This window comes from Henckelia pumila, chromosome 3 (genome assembly GCF_033568475.1).
Source record: "Henckelia pumila isolate YLH828 chromosome 3, ASM3356847v2, whole genome shotgun sequence".
Lineage (NCBI taxonomy): Eukaryota > Viridiplantae > Streptophyta > Magnoliopsida > Lamiales > Gesneriaceae > Henckelia > Henckelia pumila.
Genome location: NC_133122.1, coordinates 31,520,066 through 31,542,226, shown reverse-complemented (window position 1 = coordinate 31,542,226; position 22,161 = coordinate 31,520,066). Strand labels below are relative to the sequence as shown.

At 35.2% G+C, this 22,161-nt stretch overlaps 2 protein-coding genes across 2 annotated transcripts; both read right to left on the bottom strand.

Moving 5' to 3' along the window:
• Positions 1-6,758: 6,758 nt before the first annotated feature.
• On the bottom strand, positions 6,759-7,745 carry LOC140892516 (embryo-specific protein ATS3A-like). Its single transcript, XM_073301439.1, has 3 exons — positions 7,587-7,745; positions 7,408-7,518; positions 6,759-7,321 (listed from the first exon to the last, which is right to left on the bottom strand). The coding sequence occupies exons 1-3, from the start codon at positions 7,695-7,697 to the stop codon at positions 7,058-7,060; spliced, it is 486 nt and encodes a 161-aa protein (XP_073157540.1). The 5' UTR covers positions 7,698-7,745; the 3' UTR covers positions 6,759-7,057.
• Positions 7,746-14,612: 6,867 nt separating this feature from the next.
• LOC140891090 (heme oxygenase 1, chloroplastic-like) lies at positions 14,613-17,221 on the bottom strand. The gene is made up of 4 exons (XM_073299369.1): positions 16,524-17,221; positions 15,593-15,816; positions 14,969-15,076; positions 14,613-14,850 (listed from the first exon to the last, which is right to left on the bottom strand). Exons 1-4 carry the CDS (start codon positions 16,912-16,914, stop codon positions 14,758-14,760), a joined length of 816 nt encoding a protein of 271 aa, XP_073155470.1. The 5' UTR covers positions 16,915-17,221; the 3' UTR covers positions 14,613-14,757.
• Between the last annotated feature and the right edge of the window lie 4,940 nt (positions 17,222-22,161).

Sequence of the window (22,161 nt, the reverse complement as noted above, 5' to 3'; positions counted from 1 at the left end):
TAATACGACATATACGACATCCTCTATCACTTTATATAGATCTATATGTAATGATTTATAATTTATTATAACTTCTTAGTTTAAACAATATTTTGTTATAAAAATTTCAAAAAATTATATATATACAAAGTTGATAGGATCGGTTTTGGGTGACTCTAACTGCTCTGGAACTGCTCAATAGGTGAATGCTAACTTCTCAAGCTCAAATTGGTGTAGCAGTTGATCCTTGAATTTACTAAGTTGAATTTGGTTGAGGTTAACCAATTGAACGGTTTTCTTTCTCTCGTATCTATGTTAATCAACAAACTTTATCTAATTAAGTGCGGAATGAAGTCAACTAACAGATTGAAATTATAAAATTGTTCGAATGATTGTGTAAGAGTTTGACAGAAACTAAACATCACAAGAATTTGTTTATGGATGTTCGGAGCTAAATCTTCTACGTCACCCCCTCTCCTTCTCAAATAATTTACTCTAGAAGAATTTGACTATTACAACACTTTGTAACAGCTCACTCCAAGACTAGGGCTTACACATGGCCTATCCTAGAAATCCTAGAATCAAGAACTCAGTCCTCAAATGATTTTTGTTACAACGAGGTTTGCAGTGCCTCAACTGATAAACTTAATTCAACACTTGTATGATAACTCAACACTTAGCACAATGTGATTATCACTGATTTGCTGTAATGATACGTGTTCTTGTGTTTTTTGGTTTCTTGATGTATTCTTTGAAGTAAGCTTTGAAGTCCTTGATTGAATATATATTGACAAACTGAAGGTTTTTGTTTACCTCTTGATAGCTTGTATATATCCGCAAGTTCTTTTCTAAGGAGTCGGATGCTTCTTCAAGCACTCTTTAATATATATTTATATTTAGCAGGCAACAACTCTTTCAAATTCATATATACGGAAGATTAAATCCGTAAGTGCAAGACTGATGAAGTAGTTCTGTTTTGATCACGTAGTCTGTTTCAATCTTACTATTGTTCAGTCTTGGTAATTCGGTCTAACTTTGTTGAAGCAGTTTTGCTCTGGAGACTGATTCAGTTTAGCTCGCTAAACTGAATGCAGTTTACCAAGTGAATTCAGTTTGATTTCTTTGACCGATTCATGGTTTAAGTTTGACTGTGGTCAAGAGTCAACTCAGTTTTGCCTATTTCAGTTTAGCTTTGGTCAAAGTCAACTTATTTACTTATGTAGTTTTGTTCGAAAACTTGTTCAGTCTTCTTCTTCAGTTTTGCTCATGTAGTTTTGTCAATATCAAAACTACTTAGGTTCCAACAATTTTTCTCTTTTTGATATTTTCAAAAATCTTGTCATGTATCTTTCATTTTCGAGCATTGAAATTTCTTCAGGTGTATTAATAAATGCAGCACCCAAATGCTCTTCTGTTCTTCCTTCTGAAAAAAGTGTCTACATTTTCATTTGGTTAATCTTTTTATAAGTTCTTCTGCTACAATTTTCTTTGTGAATATGACATTCTCCCTTAATTAATGATGTCCCCCAAAGCTTCAGTTAGGAGCACTGGACTGATGGGATCAATTTGACTCATCATATTTTCCTAAGATGAATCTCGATTACTTGTAGGAGTTTGACCTATTAATTTCGCATTTATCAGTTGACTTCTCCAACACTTCTTGGTTCCTCCTCAAATAATGATTTCATTGTAACAGTTATATTGGGAAATGTGCTCTCTTCGTATTCTCAAAAGTAATGAAATTTTTATGAGAAAATGTGACCATGTGTACGAGTGTGTCTATAAAAGAGATGCTAAAGTCTTATAGTATAACTAAGACATTAGTAAAATAAATATTATGCTATCAGCTCAGCTTATGGAATCTCAAAAGCAGAAGTATGAGAGTTTTGTCTCTACGAAGGAGTATGTGAAGACTAAGATGAAGGAGTTGCAGTTTGTTACTGCTTCTCTTCCGCAAGTTGAAGACAAAAGGCTGGAGAAACAGAAATAACAACTTGGTACTTTCAAGTCCGAAAATATCTTCAGCACCGAATGTGTCTTTCCTCCTGATGATCATGAAGGAGCTTCAGATTCTAGTCAAAATCTTATCTACTATCAAGTTTCTAGAGGCTTTCGCAGGTGAACTTGGCACCTAGATGAGATACTGGATGATTGTTGTGGAATGAGAAATATATATTTTAAAACATCATCTATGAATAAAATCTATTTCTTATTTGCTATGTTATTCCCTTTATTTCAATTCATTCAATATATTATTTACAAATAATCAAAACAGATATTGCAAAATCATATCAGCAGTTGCAAAGAAAACGGAATTAATGAAGATAATTAATGCTTGAAGTTAAAAGTTAAGTATAAGAAGACTTAGTATTGTATGATTCAGTTTCTATCCCCAAGATTTATGCATTCATCGACAAAATTTGTAAGACTGGAGTTCCTTTCACTTCAATTTCTCTTCAAAACTGATTTTATTTCAATTTATTTCTACTTCAGTTTGGGATACAATATCAGTTTAGCTCTTTCAGTTTGTCAATTTCCTCATGCCCAAACTAATTCTTGAGTAATTTCTGTAAGCACAAAACCAAATTGGACTATGGTATCCAAGTCTATGTGGGTTCTTGATTAATTAGTCCTTCACGAATCCATGCTTGGATCAACTTAACTGTTCGATCATTGAATGTATCCCATAAAGTTTGTGTCTTGTGTGCTTGTCTGGTTGTAAGGTAAATAATATACACTGAACTGTGAGTGTTGTGTATGATGAACATTGTGTTGTGGGTGAAGTGTTTGTGCTTGTGATGTATTGTATGACTTTATCTTTTCCGCATCACAAGTTCACCTATATCTTTTTTGAACAAGCTTTTCGAAGGGTCACGGTTGCATTGTCCAGTCATCAGGATGTGATTGGCTTGACTGAATATCTAATTTTGCCTTACACAAAAGCTCTGTGGCGCATATCCAATTGTAAACTTCCGAACATCGTTCGAAGTTTCAACAGACTCATCATTCTATGAGGCACGACTACTCTGTTCTTGTACCAAACTGGATTTGACAAAGTGAATATACTTGCCTTTGCATATATTCAGTTTTGGTTTAGTACTTGTCTCAATTGGTATGCAATCCTTGTCAATAAACCCAAGACTAGTTTTGTCTCCAATAGGCTTTTGTGACTCTTGCAATTCTATCAACAAAATTGATGACTTATTCTAATTTTGAATCAGTTCAGTCATCCACAAATTCTCTGGTTTTAACAGCTGACTCTCAACTTGTAGCTTATCATTTTCAGTCTTGAGCTTAATAATCTCTACCTCTAGATCTTTTCAACTGACATCTCCTAAACGGATTCGGTTGTGTAGTCTGGAAAATCATTTTTCTTTGCTTTAACTTCCTCAAATACTAAGCACAATCTTTGGTACTCATTATACATGTCATGCAGTGCTTCATCTAATTTCTCTCCTGTAAATTTGTTGGAGTTGAAGTCAAATACATGTCCACTCATGGAAGGTTGCTCTGGTGCTTGCTCGTTGATGGTTGGTTGCTCATCATGAGCCATGAAGCAAATTTCTTCATTTATATTCGAGGTTTTATCTGAGCAACATGATTATTCAATAGACTCGATTAATGAACTCTTGTTCTCTTCAGTATTCATTTCCTCATTGCCTAACTTTATCAATTGCTGCCAAAGATTTTTAGCCGTATAGCAGGTCTCAATAGTCTTGGCCGTGCAGTTGTCCACACTGGTGTACCAGAATCTCTTGGCTAACTCACTGAAAATAGCCATAAGAAATAAGTCCAGAGACGATAAAGAACATCGCTCTGATACCACTTGATAGGATGTGTTTTGGGTGTATCAAGTGCTCTGAAACTGCTCAACAAGTGAATGCTAATTTCCAAGCTCAAATTGGTGTAGCAGTTGACCCTTCAATTTTTTAAGTTGAGTTCGGTTTAGTTAGTCAACTGAACTAGGGGTGCAAACGAATAGAGCCAGTTCGTGAGCTTTACGAGCCCGCTTGATAAATATTTGATTCGTATTCGAGCTTATCAAACTCGAGCCGAATTCGAACATGTTCGAACTTTTTTTCGAGCCAAGCTCGAGCCAAAATTATTATGTTCGATAGTTCGCGAACTTTAATATTTAATTAATATAATATAATAATATAATAAATATATATACATTTCAAAATTTTTTGAACATTTCGGGCTTTTCGAAATATAATATCCAAACAATAGTTCACGAATAGGATCAAATGTTTCGAGCCGAACTCGAACTCGAACTTTATTTCAAGCCGAGCTCGAGCCAAAATATTTGAAATTATCGAGCTTCGAATCGAGCTCGAACTCGAATATACTCTTATCGAGCCGAATTCGAGCCTTAAAATTTTATCATTATTCGGCTCGATTCGGTTCGTTTGCACCCCTAAACTGAACTACTTTCTTCCTCTCTTGTCCATATTAATCAATCAACTTTAACTAAGCGCGGAATGAGTCAACTAGTAGATTGGCGTTACGAATGATTGTGTGAGAGTGTTTGACAGAAACTAAACAATACAAGAATTTGTTTATGGATGTTTGGAGCTAAATATCATACGTCATCCATTCTTACTCCTTAGAAGGATTCACTTTAGAAAAATTTGACTATTACAATAGTTTGCAACAGTCCATTCCAAGACTAGGACTTACCCACTGTCTATCCTATAACTCCTATACTCAAGAACTCAGTCATTGACTGATTCTTGTTACAACGAGATTTGCAGTACTTCAACTGATAAACTTATTCAACACTTGTATTACAACTCAACACTTAGAAAAATGTGATCCTCGCTAATTTGCTGTAATGATATGTGTGCTTGTGTTCTTCAGCTTCTTGATATATTCTTTGAAGTAAGCTTTGAAGTCCTTGACTGAATATATGTGGATAAACTGAAGGTGTTTAGTATACCTCTTGATAGCTTCAATGTATTTGCAAGTTCTTTTCTAAGGAGACGGATGCCTCTTCAAGCACCTTTTGATATGTATTTATACTTGGCGGGCAACGACTCTTTTAAATTCAATTTGAAGTCATTAATGTGTTTTTTCCTCGTACATCTTATGGCATTATAGTACATTATTGTGCTCTGGCTTGCGGCGTCGGCTATGTACGAAAGATCTTATCCGTAAACGCAAGACTGATGAAGTATATTATTTTTGATCACGCAGTCTTCGGATGGTTTCAGTCCTGCTATCGTTCAGTTTTGGTAATTCGGTTTAGCTTTGTTGAAGCAGTTTACCTCTGAGAGACTGATTCAGTTTAGCTTGATAAACTGAATGCAGTTTACCAAGTGAACTCAGTTTGATTGCTTTGATCTGATTGATGATTTCAGTTTGGCTCTGGTCAAGAGTACATCAACTAAGTTTTGCCTATTTCAGTTTGGCTCTAGTCAAAGTCAACTTAGTTTACTTATGCAATTTTGCTCAAAAACTTGTCGACTTTTCTTCCTCAATTTTTCTCATATAATTTCATCAATATCAAAATTATTTATGTTCCGACAAAAGTGCTTAATTATTTATATATTGCACATATCACATGTGAAGACTTCTAATATTAAATAAGATATAGTACAAAGCTGTGATGGGAATTTTTTTTAATTTATGTCACTTTATATGGAATGTGCACGCTATGGGTTGAGTTGATGCTGCAAATGAGGTAGTACAACGTGGAGGGCCATGATTAAGAAAACAGATATTTATAGACGAAGTTCGAAAGTTTCAAATCCTAATTCGTACATTATTTATTTATTTATGAAACTGACATCAACCTTTGTTAAATTGATGTATATATTACATTAGTATATATATATATATATATATATATATATATATATATATATATATATATATATATATATATATATTTTAAAAATTATATATTCGTTCGCTTGGCTTTTCATATTTTGTGTTTGTCTCAATAGAATTGCAACCAATATATGTTTCAAATAAATTATATCATATCAAGAATTTTAAATAATTTGTTAAATACTAATTTTCCGTGCTCACACGAGTGATAAACAACTTATACAAGTTATATAAAAATTATCATGTATCTATCTATTTTCAAAAATTCATTAAATATTTGTATTTATATATAAAAATATTAAATGTACATCCAGAATATGATGTACATCAATATTTATATGAATTTGAAATCCAAATCCAATTCGAAATCTCATTTTTTTATTAATCCAAGCACACTATAAAGATACATTCAATATGATGTACATCGATACTTGCATATCGTGACATTTTGCTACTGTATTGAGATACAATTGACATTTTTTTATTAAATTTTTTGTGATATAAAAATATTAATGACGTACATATAGCATCATTTTAGAAAATATATAAATATAACATTGTTCAAAATTTTAAAGTCATGATAATATTATGTTCGAACTTTTTTTCGAGCCGAACTCGAGTCAAAATTATTCTGTTCGATAGTTCGCGAATAGTTCACGAGTCTTAATATTTAATTAATATAATATAATTATATAATAAATATGTATACATTTCGAGCTTTTCGAACCATAATAACCGAGCAAGAGTTCACGAACAGGTTCAAATGTTTCGAGCCGAACACGAACTTCATTTCGAGCCGAGCTCGAGCCAAAATATTTGAAATTATCGAGCTTCGAATCGAGCTCGAACTTGAATATACTCTTATCGAGCCATATTCGAGCCGAATTCGAGCCTTAAAATTTTATCATTATTCGACTCGATTCGGTTCGTTTGCACCTCTAATCTTGTCCACTATTTGACACACAACAAGCGTATTAGATACATAAAACTCTCTCCAAAGTTCAAACAACGTGCCAACAAATTACAATGCGAATCCAATAATGATACAGTCTCAAACTCTCCTTTTTGTTTTATTTTTCTCTCACGCATGATAATTACAAAACATAATTGTTTTATAATATATCAAATCGAATTTAAAATACGGAAAATTCAATTCTATCTGTGTTGATCATGTTCGTCTGATAACACATGAAACGTTGGATCTATACTCGTGAGCTATGATCGAAGATACATGGAACCACGACGCTCAAAACGACACCGCAGCGCCACCCTTGCAATGATCGAACCCATACCACACCCCATTGGGGAGAAAAGTATTGTAGTTGTAAGTAGCTGCCTTGCGATCCTGACCGTACAGCTTCACACTCTCCGGTTTCCAACCGTCCGATCCCACCCTCAACAAATAAACGTAGCAGATCGAATACGTACAAGGCCCCCGTATCTGGAACGTATCCGTAGAGCATTTCTCGAACGTCCCCGATCTCGGATCGTCTAGTCTCGGTGCATACACCTACCAATCAAAATCCAACCCAGAAACATCGCGAATTGAAATCGAAAAAATCGAACAATTTAATTTAGGAGGAATTAAAGCAGAACCTCGTTGCCATATGCATCGCCGAAGGCAATGCTGACTCTGTCTCTGGTGCGGGAAGCGGAGGAGCAGCTGGTCTTGATAACCACGGAGTACGAACAAGTGCTTCCCCAAGTCTGATCGATCGGTGTTTCAGTAATCGAGCAAATTTGTGGCGATTACAGAGGGAGGAAGATGATGTTACCTGGATGGATTTGGGGGCGAAGGATTGGAGCTTCTGAGGCTGCGATTGGATTGGATCAGCCGATGCGAAGATGAGTTGCAGAGAGAGGAGCAATGCGAGCAGTTTCGCCATTACAGTTGATTTCAGTTCCCCAAGCCCCTCTGCTGTAAAATTTAGGCTGAAGGGATTGAAATCTGTTTTATTTAAAAAAAAAAGATTGGATGTGTAATTTACTTATATGGCTTTGTATTTAATTAATAAAACAAATATTTATTAGATTTTAAAAACCAAATTTTATTCATGTTTGGGTTGATGCTTGGGTCGACCCAAAGCAATAAGTAGGTTGACCCAGGCTTGCATCTTTCCGCAGCGTGCTGTGCCCTGTGGAAAGAAGTTTCCACAGCACGCATTTACGCGCTGCGTAAAGAAGAATTGCTTGCCGCGAAAAAAGCATGTTTCATTAAATTCGGAATGCGATTCATAAGGGACTATGCTGATTATAAATTCCATAATACATTTTTGTTTGTAATACATTTATCTATTTTTTTAACATTTCTGTTTGTAAAGAAAAATTAGGCAGTTAAATAATTTTTTCGCTGTTAATTTTACAATTTTGATCAATATTTACATAATTTTGATATATAATCGTATATGTTGCAACATATTGATCCACTAATTTCACAAGTTTAATCGATAATTACATAATTTTGACACGTAAGTACACAATTTTGTCTGATGTTTATTGATAAGTGTACATTTTTTAACAATTTATAAACTAATTTCACGAGTATGTTTTATATTCGTACCTATTAACGTATGAAACCGCAAATTTCACATGCATGTTTTTATCCACTAATGTTGATTGATAATCGTACATGTTTTAACATATGAACTCACTAATTTTACAAGTATGTTCTATAATCGTACATGTTTTAGCACATGAATCCGATAATTTCACAAGTATTTTGACATATAATCGTACATGTTTTAACATATGAATTCACTAATTTCACAAATATGTTATATAATAGTACATGTTTTAACATATGAATTCGCTAATGTCACAAGTATGTTATATAAATATACATGTTTTAATATATGAATCCAGTTATTTCACAAACTATAACATTAGTTAGTATAAAAATTAGTTAGTATAACATATATATCCATTATTTTTCAAGATTATGTTGTATGATTATAAATATTGTAACATATTAATCGATCAATTTCACGATTATGTTATATGATTATACATGTAAAATATTAATCGACTGATTTCACGATTATGTTATATGATTATACATATTGTAACACATCAATCAACTAATTTCACGATTATGTTATATGATTGACGATTACGACTAATTGTTGACCAAGCTTGGTCAGACCCAAGCATGTGTTTGAGTCGGCCCAAGCACATGGTCAGACCCAAGCAAGCATGTGATTGGGTCTAACCTACTATTGCAAAGCTTTGAATGAGGACATACAAAGTTTTTTGGTAGACCACATAAATTTTTTGATAGACCACGTTAGACCATATAAATTTTTAATACATATATAAATGAATATAGTTGATCTACCTCATTGATATATTTTTATTAGACTGTCTCTCAGATAATAAAACTACATGAGTAGATCCGTGCCTGAAAGAGATTGTCGATAATTATATAAGTTTGACAGATAATTATATAATTTTGACTCATAATTACATAATTTTATCCAATGTTCATTGATAATTGTACATGTTTCAATAATGTATCCACTAATGTCATGAGTATGTTCTATAATCGTCCATGTTTTAACATATGAATCAACTAATTTCACAAGTATGTTATATGATTGTACATGTTTTAACATATGAATCCACTTATTTCACAAGTATGTTGATCCATAATCATACATTTTATAACATATGAATCCAATAATTTCACAAGTATGTTGACCTATAATCCGCGGATTGATACTTGACTCGAGATATGTGAGACCTCGGTTCTAGACATCAATTAAAGAAGTAATTAAAATAAGCAAGCATTAAAAACCAACACATTTTCTTTTTTTTTTTTTAAAAGGGCCCGCGCGGGCGCGCACGGCGCCCTGGCTCATGCGCGGTCGCGCCCTTTCGAGGCGCGGGCGCGCATGACGCCCTGCCCGGAAAGGGGCGCAGGCGCGCGGGTGCGCCTCCCTGGCTGCTCCGGTGATAGAAATTGCCAAAATCAAGAACATCAAGCCATACAATATTTCAAAACATAAACATGCGTTACAAAATTGATTCCTCGAATTAAAACATGAGTTCTGGAGTTCAACAACCAAACTAAAATCGAGAACATGCAACAACAATATAACGATGAAGTTCGATAACTAAACATGTTCTAACATAAACTAGATTGGCATGCTGAAATCGACTTCTAAACCGAGTCTCACTTCTACATCTTTCCCTCCAAGCTAACCATGCCTCTTCTGACTTGTTCCTGACCCACCTGTTGCCAAGTACACATACAAAACAAAGCAACAGCCGGATAACCGATGAGAATAATATTCCCAGTAAAAGAGACAAACATGCAATATCAAATAAGTATCTCTAAACGAAATACATCAATTTCCAAATATTCATATATCAACCATGCAATTCCAAAACAAATCCAAATGAAATGCATGTCTTTAAAACTCTGGGATTATCAAGTCGGATAATCAAAACATTGCTGCTTTTGCTTTTGGGATCCCGAGGATGAGATCACGTAAACAACTCACCGACTCTCCCGATCGAGGTGGTGCTACGTATCTCCATCCTCTAGACTTTGGTGCAACTATAAGGAGTATGCTAGCACTAGGTGAAATGGCTATACCCAGGCCACTCATAATATAATCCCCAAAACGTCTATCATAAAAGGGCCGTCATGCCCGCTGCTCAAATCAAGGATTCTTAGCTCAATATGAATGCAATGCAAACATAACTCAATCAACTAAATTCAAGTAAAAGCAAATAACATGCAAGTATGTGATTCTTCGGAACACTCGAATCAAGTCGGATTCGAGTCACATGTTCCGTTCCAGTCTAAGTCATCCTATACCTCTTCAACAACGTCGATGCTCCAAACCTGGAAACACAACGATTCCTCAATCAAGATTCAATCAAACTACCTCAATCGATAATAAGAAATCGATACTATACCGGCTACAATCTCCAAGTTGTACAAAGGTGCAATCTCGCAACTCCACTGGCCTCAAATCAATCTGTACAATAAGTAATAAGGCTCGAGATTAACATACAACTCAATCGAAGGCTTGTCTCAAACAATTCGAACCGATAGACAATCCAAAACTCAAACCAACGGCATAACGGCTATAATCTGATCAAACCGGAAATGCAGACAAAATAATATCAATCCAATAGACTCAATTCAACCAACAATCCATCAAAACAAACCATTTCTAACAAATCATAAAACTCAACTTTCGAAAATCCCTTAAAAAATTCATAACAAATCCAAACGACGCTCTATTTCAAAACCGACAGGGAATAAACGATCAGAACTCTGCCAAGAACAACATACTTCAAACTCAATCGATTCTAACAACATCCCAAAACTAGAATGTATCTGATCGTAGAAAAACTTACGATACAACGGAGCTCTCGCTGCAGTGATCGCTAATCTGCCTTCAGAATTAAATTCCAACGGACGGATCGAGCTCGGGGAGAAATCTAAAAGCTTGGAAAGGGTTTTGGGCGTTCAACAATGGAGGGAGGCGTGAGGAGGAAGAAGAGAATGAGGAAGAAAAGTCAATCTCATGCTTAAATATCTAACAAATCCAGTATTTACATTTTAGTCCCTGAAAAATCCAAAATTTGCAAAAAAGACCCTGATCAAATCAAGTCGGCTCTTGAACTCTGGAATCTCCGATTATCTCAAATAAAGTCGATTAAGATAAAATCGGGGCGTTACAAGATATAAAAAGATTATCGATAATTATATAAGTTTGACCGATAATTATATAATTTTGACTCATAATTACACCATTTTGTCCAATGTTCATTGATAATTGTACATATTTCAACAATCCACGAGCATGTTCTATAATCTTACATGTTTTAACATATGAATGTACTAATTTCACAAATATGTTCTAAGATCGTACATATTTTAACATATGAATCCGCTAATGTTACAAGTATGTTGACATAGAATCATATATATTTTAACATATGAATCCGTTAATTTCACAAATATGTTATATAATCGTACATGTTTTAACATATGAATATGTTAATATCACAAGTATGTTCTATAATGATACATAATATATGAATCCAGTTATTTCACAACTATATTATATAATCGTACATATTTTAACATATGAATCCGCTAATTTGACAAGTATGTGATATAACCGTACGTGTTTTAACACATGAATCCGCTAATTTCACAAATGTATTCTATAATGATATATGTTTAACATAAAAATCCGTTAATTTCACAATTATGTTCTACAATGATACATGTTTTAACATATGAATCCAATAATTTAAGAAGTATGTTCTATAATCGTAAATGTTTTAACATATGAATCAACTAATATCACAAGTATTATATATAATTATACATGTATTAACATATGAATCCGCTAATTTCACAAGACTCAAACTTGGGTCAACCCAAGCATCAATTGTGCCTGGTCGACCCAGCACAAGCTTGGGTCGACCCAAGCTTTTACGGAGCACAAGGTTTGGGTTGACCCAAAAAAATGCTTGGGTCGACCCAAATTTTGTTTGGGTCAACCAAGAATATGCTTGTGGGTTGACCCAAGCATATGCTTGGGTAGTTTGGGTTGATCCAAAAAAAATGGTTGGATCAACCCAGCTTTTATTTGGGTCGACCAAGCATATGTTTGGGTCAACCCAATATGCTTGGGTTGACCCAAAAAAAATGTTTGGGTCGACCCAACTTTTGTTTGGGTCAACCATGCTTGGGTCGACCCAATATGCTTGGATTGACCAAGCATATGCTTGGGTCGACCATACATGCTTGAGTTTATGGTCAACCCAAGCATGCATATGCTTGGGTCAACCCAAGAAATTCTTGGGTTGACCCAAGAATATGATTGTGCTTGGTCGACCCAAGCACAATGAATGCTTGGGTCGACCAAGCATTTTTTTAAGTTTGGGTCGACCAACTTTGCTGTCTTGGTTAGTCGACCTAATTTTTTTTGGTTTATTATTTTTTATTTTGAAAAATGTGTATGGACAGTCAACTTCTTTTTTTTAAAAAAAAAGTCAAGATCCTTATTATTTAAATAATACCCAAGGGAGTCCTATTTTTTTAACCAACCCTCCCTTTGCTCTATCCTTTCAATTACTCCATGTTTTGAATATTTATTAGTGTTAATAGCTTAACATTGTGGTTAACGCGTATCAATGTTATTCACTACCCTTTTAGGTCTTATAATATAATTGATCATTAAAATATTGTTGGTCTTTATATATATAATTTTAGGCCATCTTGATGATTCCGACCACCGAGATTGAAATTTGTATCATATGATATATCTTCAATAATATCTTAAACAACATGCAACGAAAAATATTAAAAACGTGAATAAAATATTTAAGCAAAAGTATGGTATAGAAAAATTGTCAAAGAGTTTACAAAATCCTAAAACTAGTGAATTATTATAAAAGACAATTTTTTCTTGAGTAAGTGAGAAAATAAATAACAAAACATCTCCTAAAAAATTCTATACGAAATAAAATAAAGAAATCGAAACAAAGAGATGAATCCTTGATGTCAAAACTCGTGAGAACAACACACTCTTTGATTTACGATCTTCAAGTGTTCTTCAAGACAAACCACGACCAAATCAAGCTCAAAAAATCTTTAGAATTCTCTAAATTTGCACGCACGTGCTCTCAAAAATCTATCTTGGTCGTCTCACCTCCTTCACACGCCTTCTTCTTAAATATAGGAAAAGGAATCCTTCTCATTTTTTCTTCCTTGTAGAAATAGAATTCTTTAATAAAGTTTTGATATTTTTTTTTTTTATAAAATCAAAGGAAAAGATCATTAAGATATGAGATAAATAAATATTATAATAAAGTGCAATATTATCTCAAATTTACTAAAAATAATTTTAAAAGAATCTCAATCAATTTAAAAATTTCTAGTTTAAAAAAGGCAAATGACTTGAATAAATCTTTTTAAATTTTAAGAGATTTTTAGGAAATAAATAGTAGGAAATGACTATCCGATAGCAATCATGATACAAAACTCGAACCAAAAAATTACTTGAATTATCAAACTTTTTCTACCATATCGGATTCGGGTCAGAACCAAAATGCCCACACATAATTATTATTAGTATATTTGCACACACATCCACACGATGTGTGTGAAAAAAGTTTTTTATACTTAATTTCAATTAAAAAAATCTAAAAAATTAATAGCAATAAAAATATTTTTTTTTTTGTTAAGAATGTCACCCTAAGTAGTTAAAACACCATTTATTCTATTAGGTATTTCCTATTTCATTAGTTTTTTTTCAAATAATTTGGAATTTGAAAATAGATAAATAAAATGATTGTATTATATATTAAATAGAAACATTTAAATAAAAAAGAAAAAAATTGAGATGGTGGGGAGAAACCGTTTTAGGGTATGTGTTCAACGCAAAAACTATGAACTCTATCTTTTTGAAAATTCCCACCCTCCCTAGCTCCGTTCGTCTCCCCATCATCACTACTCGGTACCATCATGAATTCATCGTTGCTCCCTACATACGTATGCTTTCCAAATCAAAAAACTAGAAGCCTAGAAATGAAAGATATTTCTGGCTTCATTCACCTATTCTTCGCCTAATTATGATGGGCCAACATGGAAGAAGGGTGTTGGATCACTACATATATAGTACTAAATTTTTTTAAAATTTGAGGCGCACCCTTTCGGGAGCATGTAGCTCCGCCACTGCCCGCAAGAACTATCGATTCTCTCTTTGGTTGTGGTGACTCGCCTTTTTCCTCTTAATGAATTTTCAGCCCTTTAATGCCATAATCACTAATATGTAACAAGGATTGAAATATATTTAAATTATGTAACATTTCACAACACAATTTGTGTATGCATCTTGTGTAAATTCCAGAAATAATTACAATAGTTACAATTTGCAACTTTAGTTGCAGATGCAGATTGCATAATCCCCCGCATTAAGATAATATCAAATGCAGAATACTCCCCGAAAACTTGAATGACTTCTCAGTTTCTTCGAGGCAGTGATTCTTCTCCTCTCTTGTCCAACTCTGAAAAAATCGTGCAAAAAACCATGATCTAAATGGTACAACATAATCTACAAGATCATTGAATTTGGGCATAAAAAATGAGAAAATAGTGACAATGTCTAGAAATTGCAGGACATACTTTGGCGACATTATTTAGCTTATCCCGGACATCCTGCAATAACTGAGAGAGGTCGCCTTTCCATGCGTAGAACTCTAGTTCCTTCCCATTAAGAGTCTTCTGTGATACCTGATTAAAATTCAAAGTAGCTATATTTTTGTTTAATGTAAATAAAACAAGAATTGAAAGATAAAATTAGGATGTTGTTTGCCAAATGAGAAAAGTTCGGTCACACTGTTGCCTTCTTGATTATAATGAAAACACAAAATTTACTTTCTTTTCTCCAATGACAAAAAAATTCACATCTTATTTTCAATTTATTTTAGTTTGGATCCATATGTGATGCCATTCTTGCAGGATAATTCTAGGACTCCGTTAACTTTCCGGTACTCGTTAGTCAATTTAATAGCTTCCATTACCGCTAACAGATAACAGATAAATTAGAACCCTGATCACATGAGCTACAAGTATTTTCTCGCTATACCAATCCATAAACAAACTCTCGGACTCGGTTGATAGTTTCATCTCAGAAAGACCGAACGGATGGAAGAAATACTAAAAGTATTCCATAATATAGTGTTTCAAATCAATCCGTAGACTGTAAGCACACAAAATTCTGTTTCAGTCTCAGAAAATATTGCTAACCTTTCTCCCTATCATCCTGCCACCAGCCGAGTGGGCAAAGTATGTGTTGTAGAAATGGCAAATAAATGCCTGAGGATCTTCCTTCGACAACTTCTCAAGATACCCAACATAATTAACACCAGGAGAAGATGGTTCGGGTATCACATGTCCTTGCAGCTTAAACCATTCCAAGTCTTTTCCAAGACATTCTGCTCTCTCTAGACCCGTGTTCCTGAATTCGACATCTGCAACATCCAAAACCAACAGTAATCTTCACGTACAAATCACACAATCTATATAATCAACAACCAGAGCTTATCCATTATTCTTAATTTTCTGGAAGCAACGAGAATGAAAGGTGTTCTCCCAACACCAAAAAGACAGTGATCTTGCACTAAATCAAGAATGATGCCTTTGAATTTTCTTAATTTTTTCGAAATCACTTGTGGCAGTAAAAAAGTTCACAAACAATTACAGTTGTACATATTTTTTTTACTTCCTACAATAATCACAATCAGCCAAGGATCACATTGTATAAAACATCAAAGATTATTCTTCCCTTCAATAAATCGTACTTACTGAATGGATGTCACAAATCCTGCACATGTTACCAGTTAAAGAAACAAATATTTACACAAATATATGAACTTTTAATCACATCTATTTCGGATAAATCAAGAAACACAGAAACGCCACAGAAAGGGGGAAATCCCCAAACAAGACAACTTGTGAGCAAAAATTCCAGATTCCACAAGATATACAAAGCAACACACACACACTAAAACAATTTGATCACAAATCATCACACAATTGTCGAGTATCCAAGGCTAATAAAAGAGAAGAAATCCACTAAAAGATCGAAAAAAGTCAGCATAATCCAATCAATCAAAACTTTCAAATTCCAAAACCTCAAGCATCATACAAATAAACAATCGAAAAACAACATGCTCACATTCAGGGAACGCAGCTCTCTCCACAATCCTCTCAAGAGTCTCGAAGACAAGTTTACTGTCCACCAAGAACTTCAAGTACCCCTCAACAGTAGGCTCCCATTTAGCCATCGGCGGCCCTTCTGGCTCCTTCTCCCCTTCCCTAGCTTGGTCCCTTGTATGCAGTTTCATGGCCACAAATCTCATTTCCTCCACGAAACCCTTAGCCTCACCTGGATACCTACTATTCATCTGCCTCCCCGTGGCTGCTGTTGCTGAAATCACCACCATCCTTGCTTTCTTCTCAGCAAAAGCCGATATGGGCAGGGACGAAATTTGGTTAAATCGACCCTTTCTTGATTTTTTCCCCAAATTGAAAAAAGAAGACTCCAAGACGGGTGTTATAGAAGCCATGGAGAGGAAGAGTGTTCAAGCCGGCATCCAAGAAAATGACGGAGATAGTCTAAATTAATAATATTGTTGTTGAGTGCAAACAAGATAGGAGTAAATCAGAATAAAAAAAAATGAAGATTGGCTGTAGGGGTAATCGTAAGGATAACGCTATTCATACACAGAAACAATTATTGTGTATTTATGGAATCTTTTATTGGCTTGGTTGAGATTCAGTGTATGTGTTTGCGTAATAATGGTATATATAGATACATATATATTTATTATAATTGATTCTTGAATTCCTCCATGAAAATGGATAGCCATCTCCATTTTTCTATTCACTGATGAGACAGAGAGACAGGCTTTGTCGCTGCAGCGGGAGTGTGGGCGACGCCTCGTGTTCTTATACTCGCCAGCAATTCAAAAACCGCATTTCCAAAAATTTGTATTATAATTTCTCTGAAAAAAAACTATATTATATATTTTTCAAAAATATATATCATAGTATATAAGTTTATTCAAGATAATATATATTGTCCCGTCTCAATTATTTAATATTTTTTTCCCACACAGATTAAAAAAATCATTGAAAAAATAAAATTTGTACAAAATTATTATTTTATTCCTATTTAACGTATTTAAAAAATGACTGTACAATTTTTAAGGTGTAAAATAAGGGTATATCAGTAAAAGAATGTAAAAAAATATTATTAATATAATATATGTTTATATATTTGGGATAAACAAAAAAAGAAACGTGATCTATATAATTGAAACGGTGGGAGTATTATGCAACTTGATGGTTTAGTTCAAAACCTACCTTAAGGGTATTACCCTAATAGTAAATCTAACAATCTATGATTTTCTATGTCAACCCTATAATATTAATTATGCATATGTGTTGAAATATGGATAATTGAATAAATGATTTGAGTATTTCAAATTGATAAATTATGATTTTCGTAGCATTAGCTAACATATAGTAATATAGTATATCCACGTCATTATGTCTTAACCTCTCAAACAACACACATCGTAATTATTACAGAAATGATGATTCGATTCTAGAGGATCTAAGAATAGGATTAACCTTCTTTTTTATATGAGGTTTACATGAAAAAAAATGTGTGGTTAATTGTTGCTCATACATCTACGGTTAGGGTAATATCTAACTCTAGTAACGAAACTTTTCAATAAAAGCATTTGTTTATTGGGTGATGAATGATGATACCTTAGATGGTTTCAAGGTGATATACAAATACATTAATATGAAAATATGATTGGACAATTCGAAACTTTTGATATCGCAACTCTCAAGTTTATACTTGTAATTTGCATTCACCTCCCATATATTTTTTTGTTTTTGACATTCATCGTTCTTATATGTTTTAAATTTTATATTTGAGGTGGGAGGTAAGTGTCATATATATTAAGTGTGAGCGAGGTGAATGCAAATGATTCCAGCTTATATGTGTACACACCTAGAAGTTAAAATATGTTTTGATCAACTACCCTAGGTCTTGTATTATTCCCTGAAGGCCTAGAGAAAATAGTAATATTGACCAATACATTTCATTAGAGTATGGTAAATCTCTGACTCTACCGCAAAAATAAAGCCCTCTTCACGCCTACGAAGAGAAAACAATTTTTTATTGTCTCGCAGTCGCTAACAGTTTTACCATTTCTATCTATATTGTTACGGTCTTTGACTAGAATATTGATCAAACGTTCTTGAGGAGTGTATTAGGTAACACGATTTAGGTAGTGTTTGCAACATCTAATAATAAGTGATTATGGAGATTTTTTTCACAAATTAATCACTTATTATTAAAGGTTGCAAACACTACCTTATATGTGTTGATCGATTATTCACTTCATTTTTTTCGCATCATTTGATGAATTCCGAAATAACCAACGCGAAAGTGAATCGAACAAGAAATGCTAAATCCTCAGCAGAACTCATACCTGATGCCAAGGTTGCATCCATGAGATTAGCACGAGTGATACATTTTTCTTAAAATTTTCTCCACTTATTTTATTATTTCTGTCCATATTTCTCAAAATCAATTACCCGGTTGTAAGGATTTCATCAGGAACATGAGCGAAATTTAAAAAAAAAATCATTTGGGGCTAAACTAAACTATATATAAATTATAAATTTTTTGTATGAAGAAATTCAATGATAAAAATTCATGTGTAAATCAAATATAATAAATTTAACAAATATGATTTCCTGATCGGATACCGAGTGGACATTTTTCATATGCTTTGAAAATGTAGATTTCGAGTCTCGACGATCGAATAATATCCGTTCAGGTCAGATCAGTTATTGAGTATCCTCGTGTATTTGTTGTCATGTTTATTTTCACTTGTACTAGGGAGGTTTTGAGTCTTGATTGGAGCATCAATTATACTAGTAACCGAGCATTAAAGTAATCAAGCCACAAGAATTTTTTTTTAATTAGGATCTCGCTCGAGCGGTCAAATTGTGCCGCACGAGCGCGACCTATTCGGGCTTGAACAACAAGGGCCTCGCTCAAGCACACAAAAGTGCAGCTCGAGCGAGCCCTGTGCTGCTCCACAAAGTGCACTTTTTTTTGTGTTGTCTTTTGCTATGATCTTGCTAGGTTTTCAACATATATTTCAATAAAATGCTAATCATGTAAAAACAATAAATACATGAAAGGTAGCAACTTTATTCAACCAACAAACTTACAAAGTGCTACATCATGTATTCAAACTTAATTCTAAATTTTCAACAACTATATTGATTCAAGTTTTGACATTAAACATACATGCTCAACTTCATATATAAAAAAAGTTTGACAACAAATTCTACGACTTAAACCCGAAGTCTCCATATCTAAACTTCTCCCAAATCTCATGGCCTCTTATGACTTGGCTCTGAATCACCTGTTGCAATGCACACACAAAGACAAAGCAACTGTAGTGACCCGTATCCAGAATTGACGATTAATGAGTAATTAATCGTGTAATCATGTTTAGATTAAGTAAAACATGATTAAGGAAATTCCAAATGGGTTAACGGAGTCCAGAAATGGATTCAGGACACTCGAAAATGGTCGGAAAGGTTCCGAGGGTTCGGATGGATCGGAGGATCCGAACGGGTTCGGAGGATCCGAACTCGGATCGGAGGCTCCGAAGATAATGCGTCATGGGTGACATCATTGATGAGACTTCGGAGGATCCGAAGTCAGGATCGGAGGCTCCGAACAGGAACGGAGGCTCCGAAGTCAGGAACGGGGGATCCGAACTAGTTCGGAGGATCCGAAGTCGAGTTCGGACGGCCCGAACTTCGCCTATAAATAGAGGTCCGAAATTTCATTTTCAACTCGCACCTCTCCTTTTCCTCTCTCAATTCCTAGGCCTTCTAACTCAGATCTAGGGAGTTCTAGGCATCCTATTGGGAATCCGGAAGTGGCATAGCGATCCTGACGTCGATGCGAAGATGTGCCTAAGTTTTGAGGCAATTGTCATCAGCGGGCTGACGACGGACGCAGGTATAACTATGGTCTCCTTAAATTATTTAGGAGTATGCAATAGCTTAATTAAGGCTTTTAGAGCTTAATTATTGATGCATGAGTATTTGCATTGTAGAGCTGATATAGGCTGGGAACCTAGAGTGGGACTGCTAGGACTGCCTGTAGTAAGGTACGTAAGTACAGACTGAGATAGCCAGCGGGTTTTGCATGCTTATATGTTGCATTTGTGTGTCATATTATTATGCAGCATGTGCATATCATATTGTGCCTGTCCATCTTTTGAGATGAGCCATGTAGGGCCGCTCAGACCTGTTAGGACGGTTGATGTCTAGGGCCCAGTGACTGACGGGTCATGGGTGGCTAGCATTGGGGGACACGGTCCACGTCCTGTAGGAATGAGCAGTGTACGCAGGGTTTGCTCCCCGGGTTGTACCACTCATGTCCTAGGCGCCATTACTGAGCAGTGTATACAGTTATCCCCGATATGGATACCCGATCATTTGCATGCATCATATTTGTATGTTTTACTCAGTGCTTTCGTATTGAGCTTAGAGCTCACGTCCAGTCTTTTCTGTGTATCTGGACACCCCATCCGACGGGGCAGGTGTAGGTGCAGGGTGGTGCACCAGGAGCTTGGATTGGCCAGCGACCAGTGAGGACAGCGAGATTAGCTGTAGGTTTTGCCTTTAGGGTTTATTTATTCGATTGGGTTGTATTATCGAATTTATTTAACCGGTTGTATTCTGCCGGTCTATTTTTATTTAAGTCTTCCGCAGCGATTTATTTAATGCATGTTTAATTATGCTCTTAACTCTGATTAGGTGGCAGATCCGGGTAGGGTCGCTACACTTTTTGGTATCAGAGCATATGCATGCAAGAGACTTGGGATATAGTAATAAGAATTTGGGTTATCTTTATAGGATGGATGAGACCTTGGAAGAGGTGATGATGCGGCAATTAGTTTGCCCAGAGACTATCATCATCGACAGGATTTCTGAAGATTTGTCTTATGGGATTCCAGCAAGTGCGGATAGGAGCGAGGAATCGTGCCCGAGTTTTCAAGATTTCTACTCAGGTGGATCCTAGTTTTGGATCGAGTACCGGATGCCAGAGGATTGGTGGGGACTTACTTGATGCTTGCATCTGTACAGTTATTACCATGATGACACTACTCTGAAGATTCTCCAGTCGTAGTTGGAGAGATTTTCATGCGGAACATAGTTTTGCCGGTATGCTTGTACCGATGCATTCGGTAGGCACACGGGAAACTTCATGTTTAAAAGCATGATATGAATACAAGAAGAACGCTGATGGTAGATCGTGAGCAGAAGGGGTCGACTGACATGCACTGACGCAGAGCACATGTATTAACCCGCAATTAATCAAGGTAATTAAGGTAATTAATTACTAAATTATGCCTAAATAGTCCAAGATAGATCGGACGGTCCGAAGAGGAGTTCGGACGATCCGAAGTGGATCGGAAGCTCCGTGCCAGGATCGGAGGCTCCGATCGAGATCGGAAGCTCCGTCGGCAAGATCGGAAGCTCCGATCTGGACCAGGACACACGTCATCGTTTACGTCAGCAAGGTGACGTCATGGCTGACGTAATATTGAGCGATCGGACGCTCCGAAGGTGCGATCGGAGGTTCCGATCGAGTTCGGACGTTCCGATGAGGGATCGAACGTTCCGATCGCCGTCTATAAATAAGGGGTCCGAGCTCTCATTCTGTGCACCGATTTCCCCTCCATTTCTCTGGTTTTCGA

Excerpts from the sequence above, each read along its gene's own strand:
- LOC140892516 (XM_073301439.1), bottom strand. The coding sequence starts at position 7,697 with ATGGCGAAACTGCTCGCATTGCTCCTCTCTCTGCAACTCATCTTCGCA. Across the intron at positions 7,519-7,586 it reads TCGCCCCCAAATCCATCCAG|ACTTGGGGAAGCACTTGTTC; the intron begins GTAACATCATCT and ends CCGATCGATCAG. Across the intron at positions 7,322-7,407 it reads GCGATGCATATGGCAACGAG|GTGTATGCACCGAGACTAGA; the intron begins GTTCTGCTTTAA and ends TTTGATTGGTAG.
- LOC140891090 (XM_073299369.1), bottom strand. The coding sequence starts at position 16,914 with ATGGCTTCTATAACACCCGTCTTGGAGTCTTCTTTTTTCAATTTGGGG. Across the intron at positions 15,817-16,523 it reads GAGAGCTGCGTTCCCTGAAT|ATGTCGAATTCAGGAACACG; the intron begins GTGAGCATGTTG and ends TGGATGTTGCAG. Across the intron at positions 14,851-14,968 it reads AGCTAAATAATGTCGCCAAA|AGTTGGACAAGAGAGGAGAA; the intron begins GTATGTCCTGCA and ends CGATTTTTTCAG.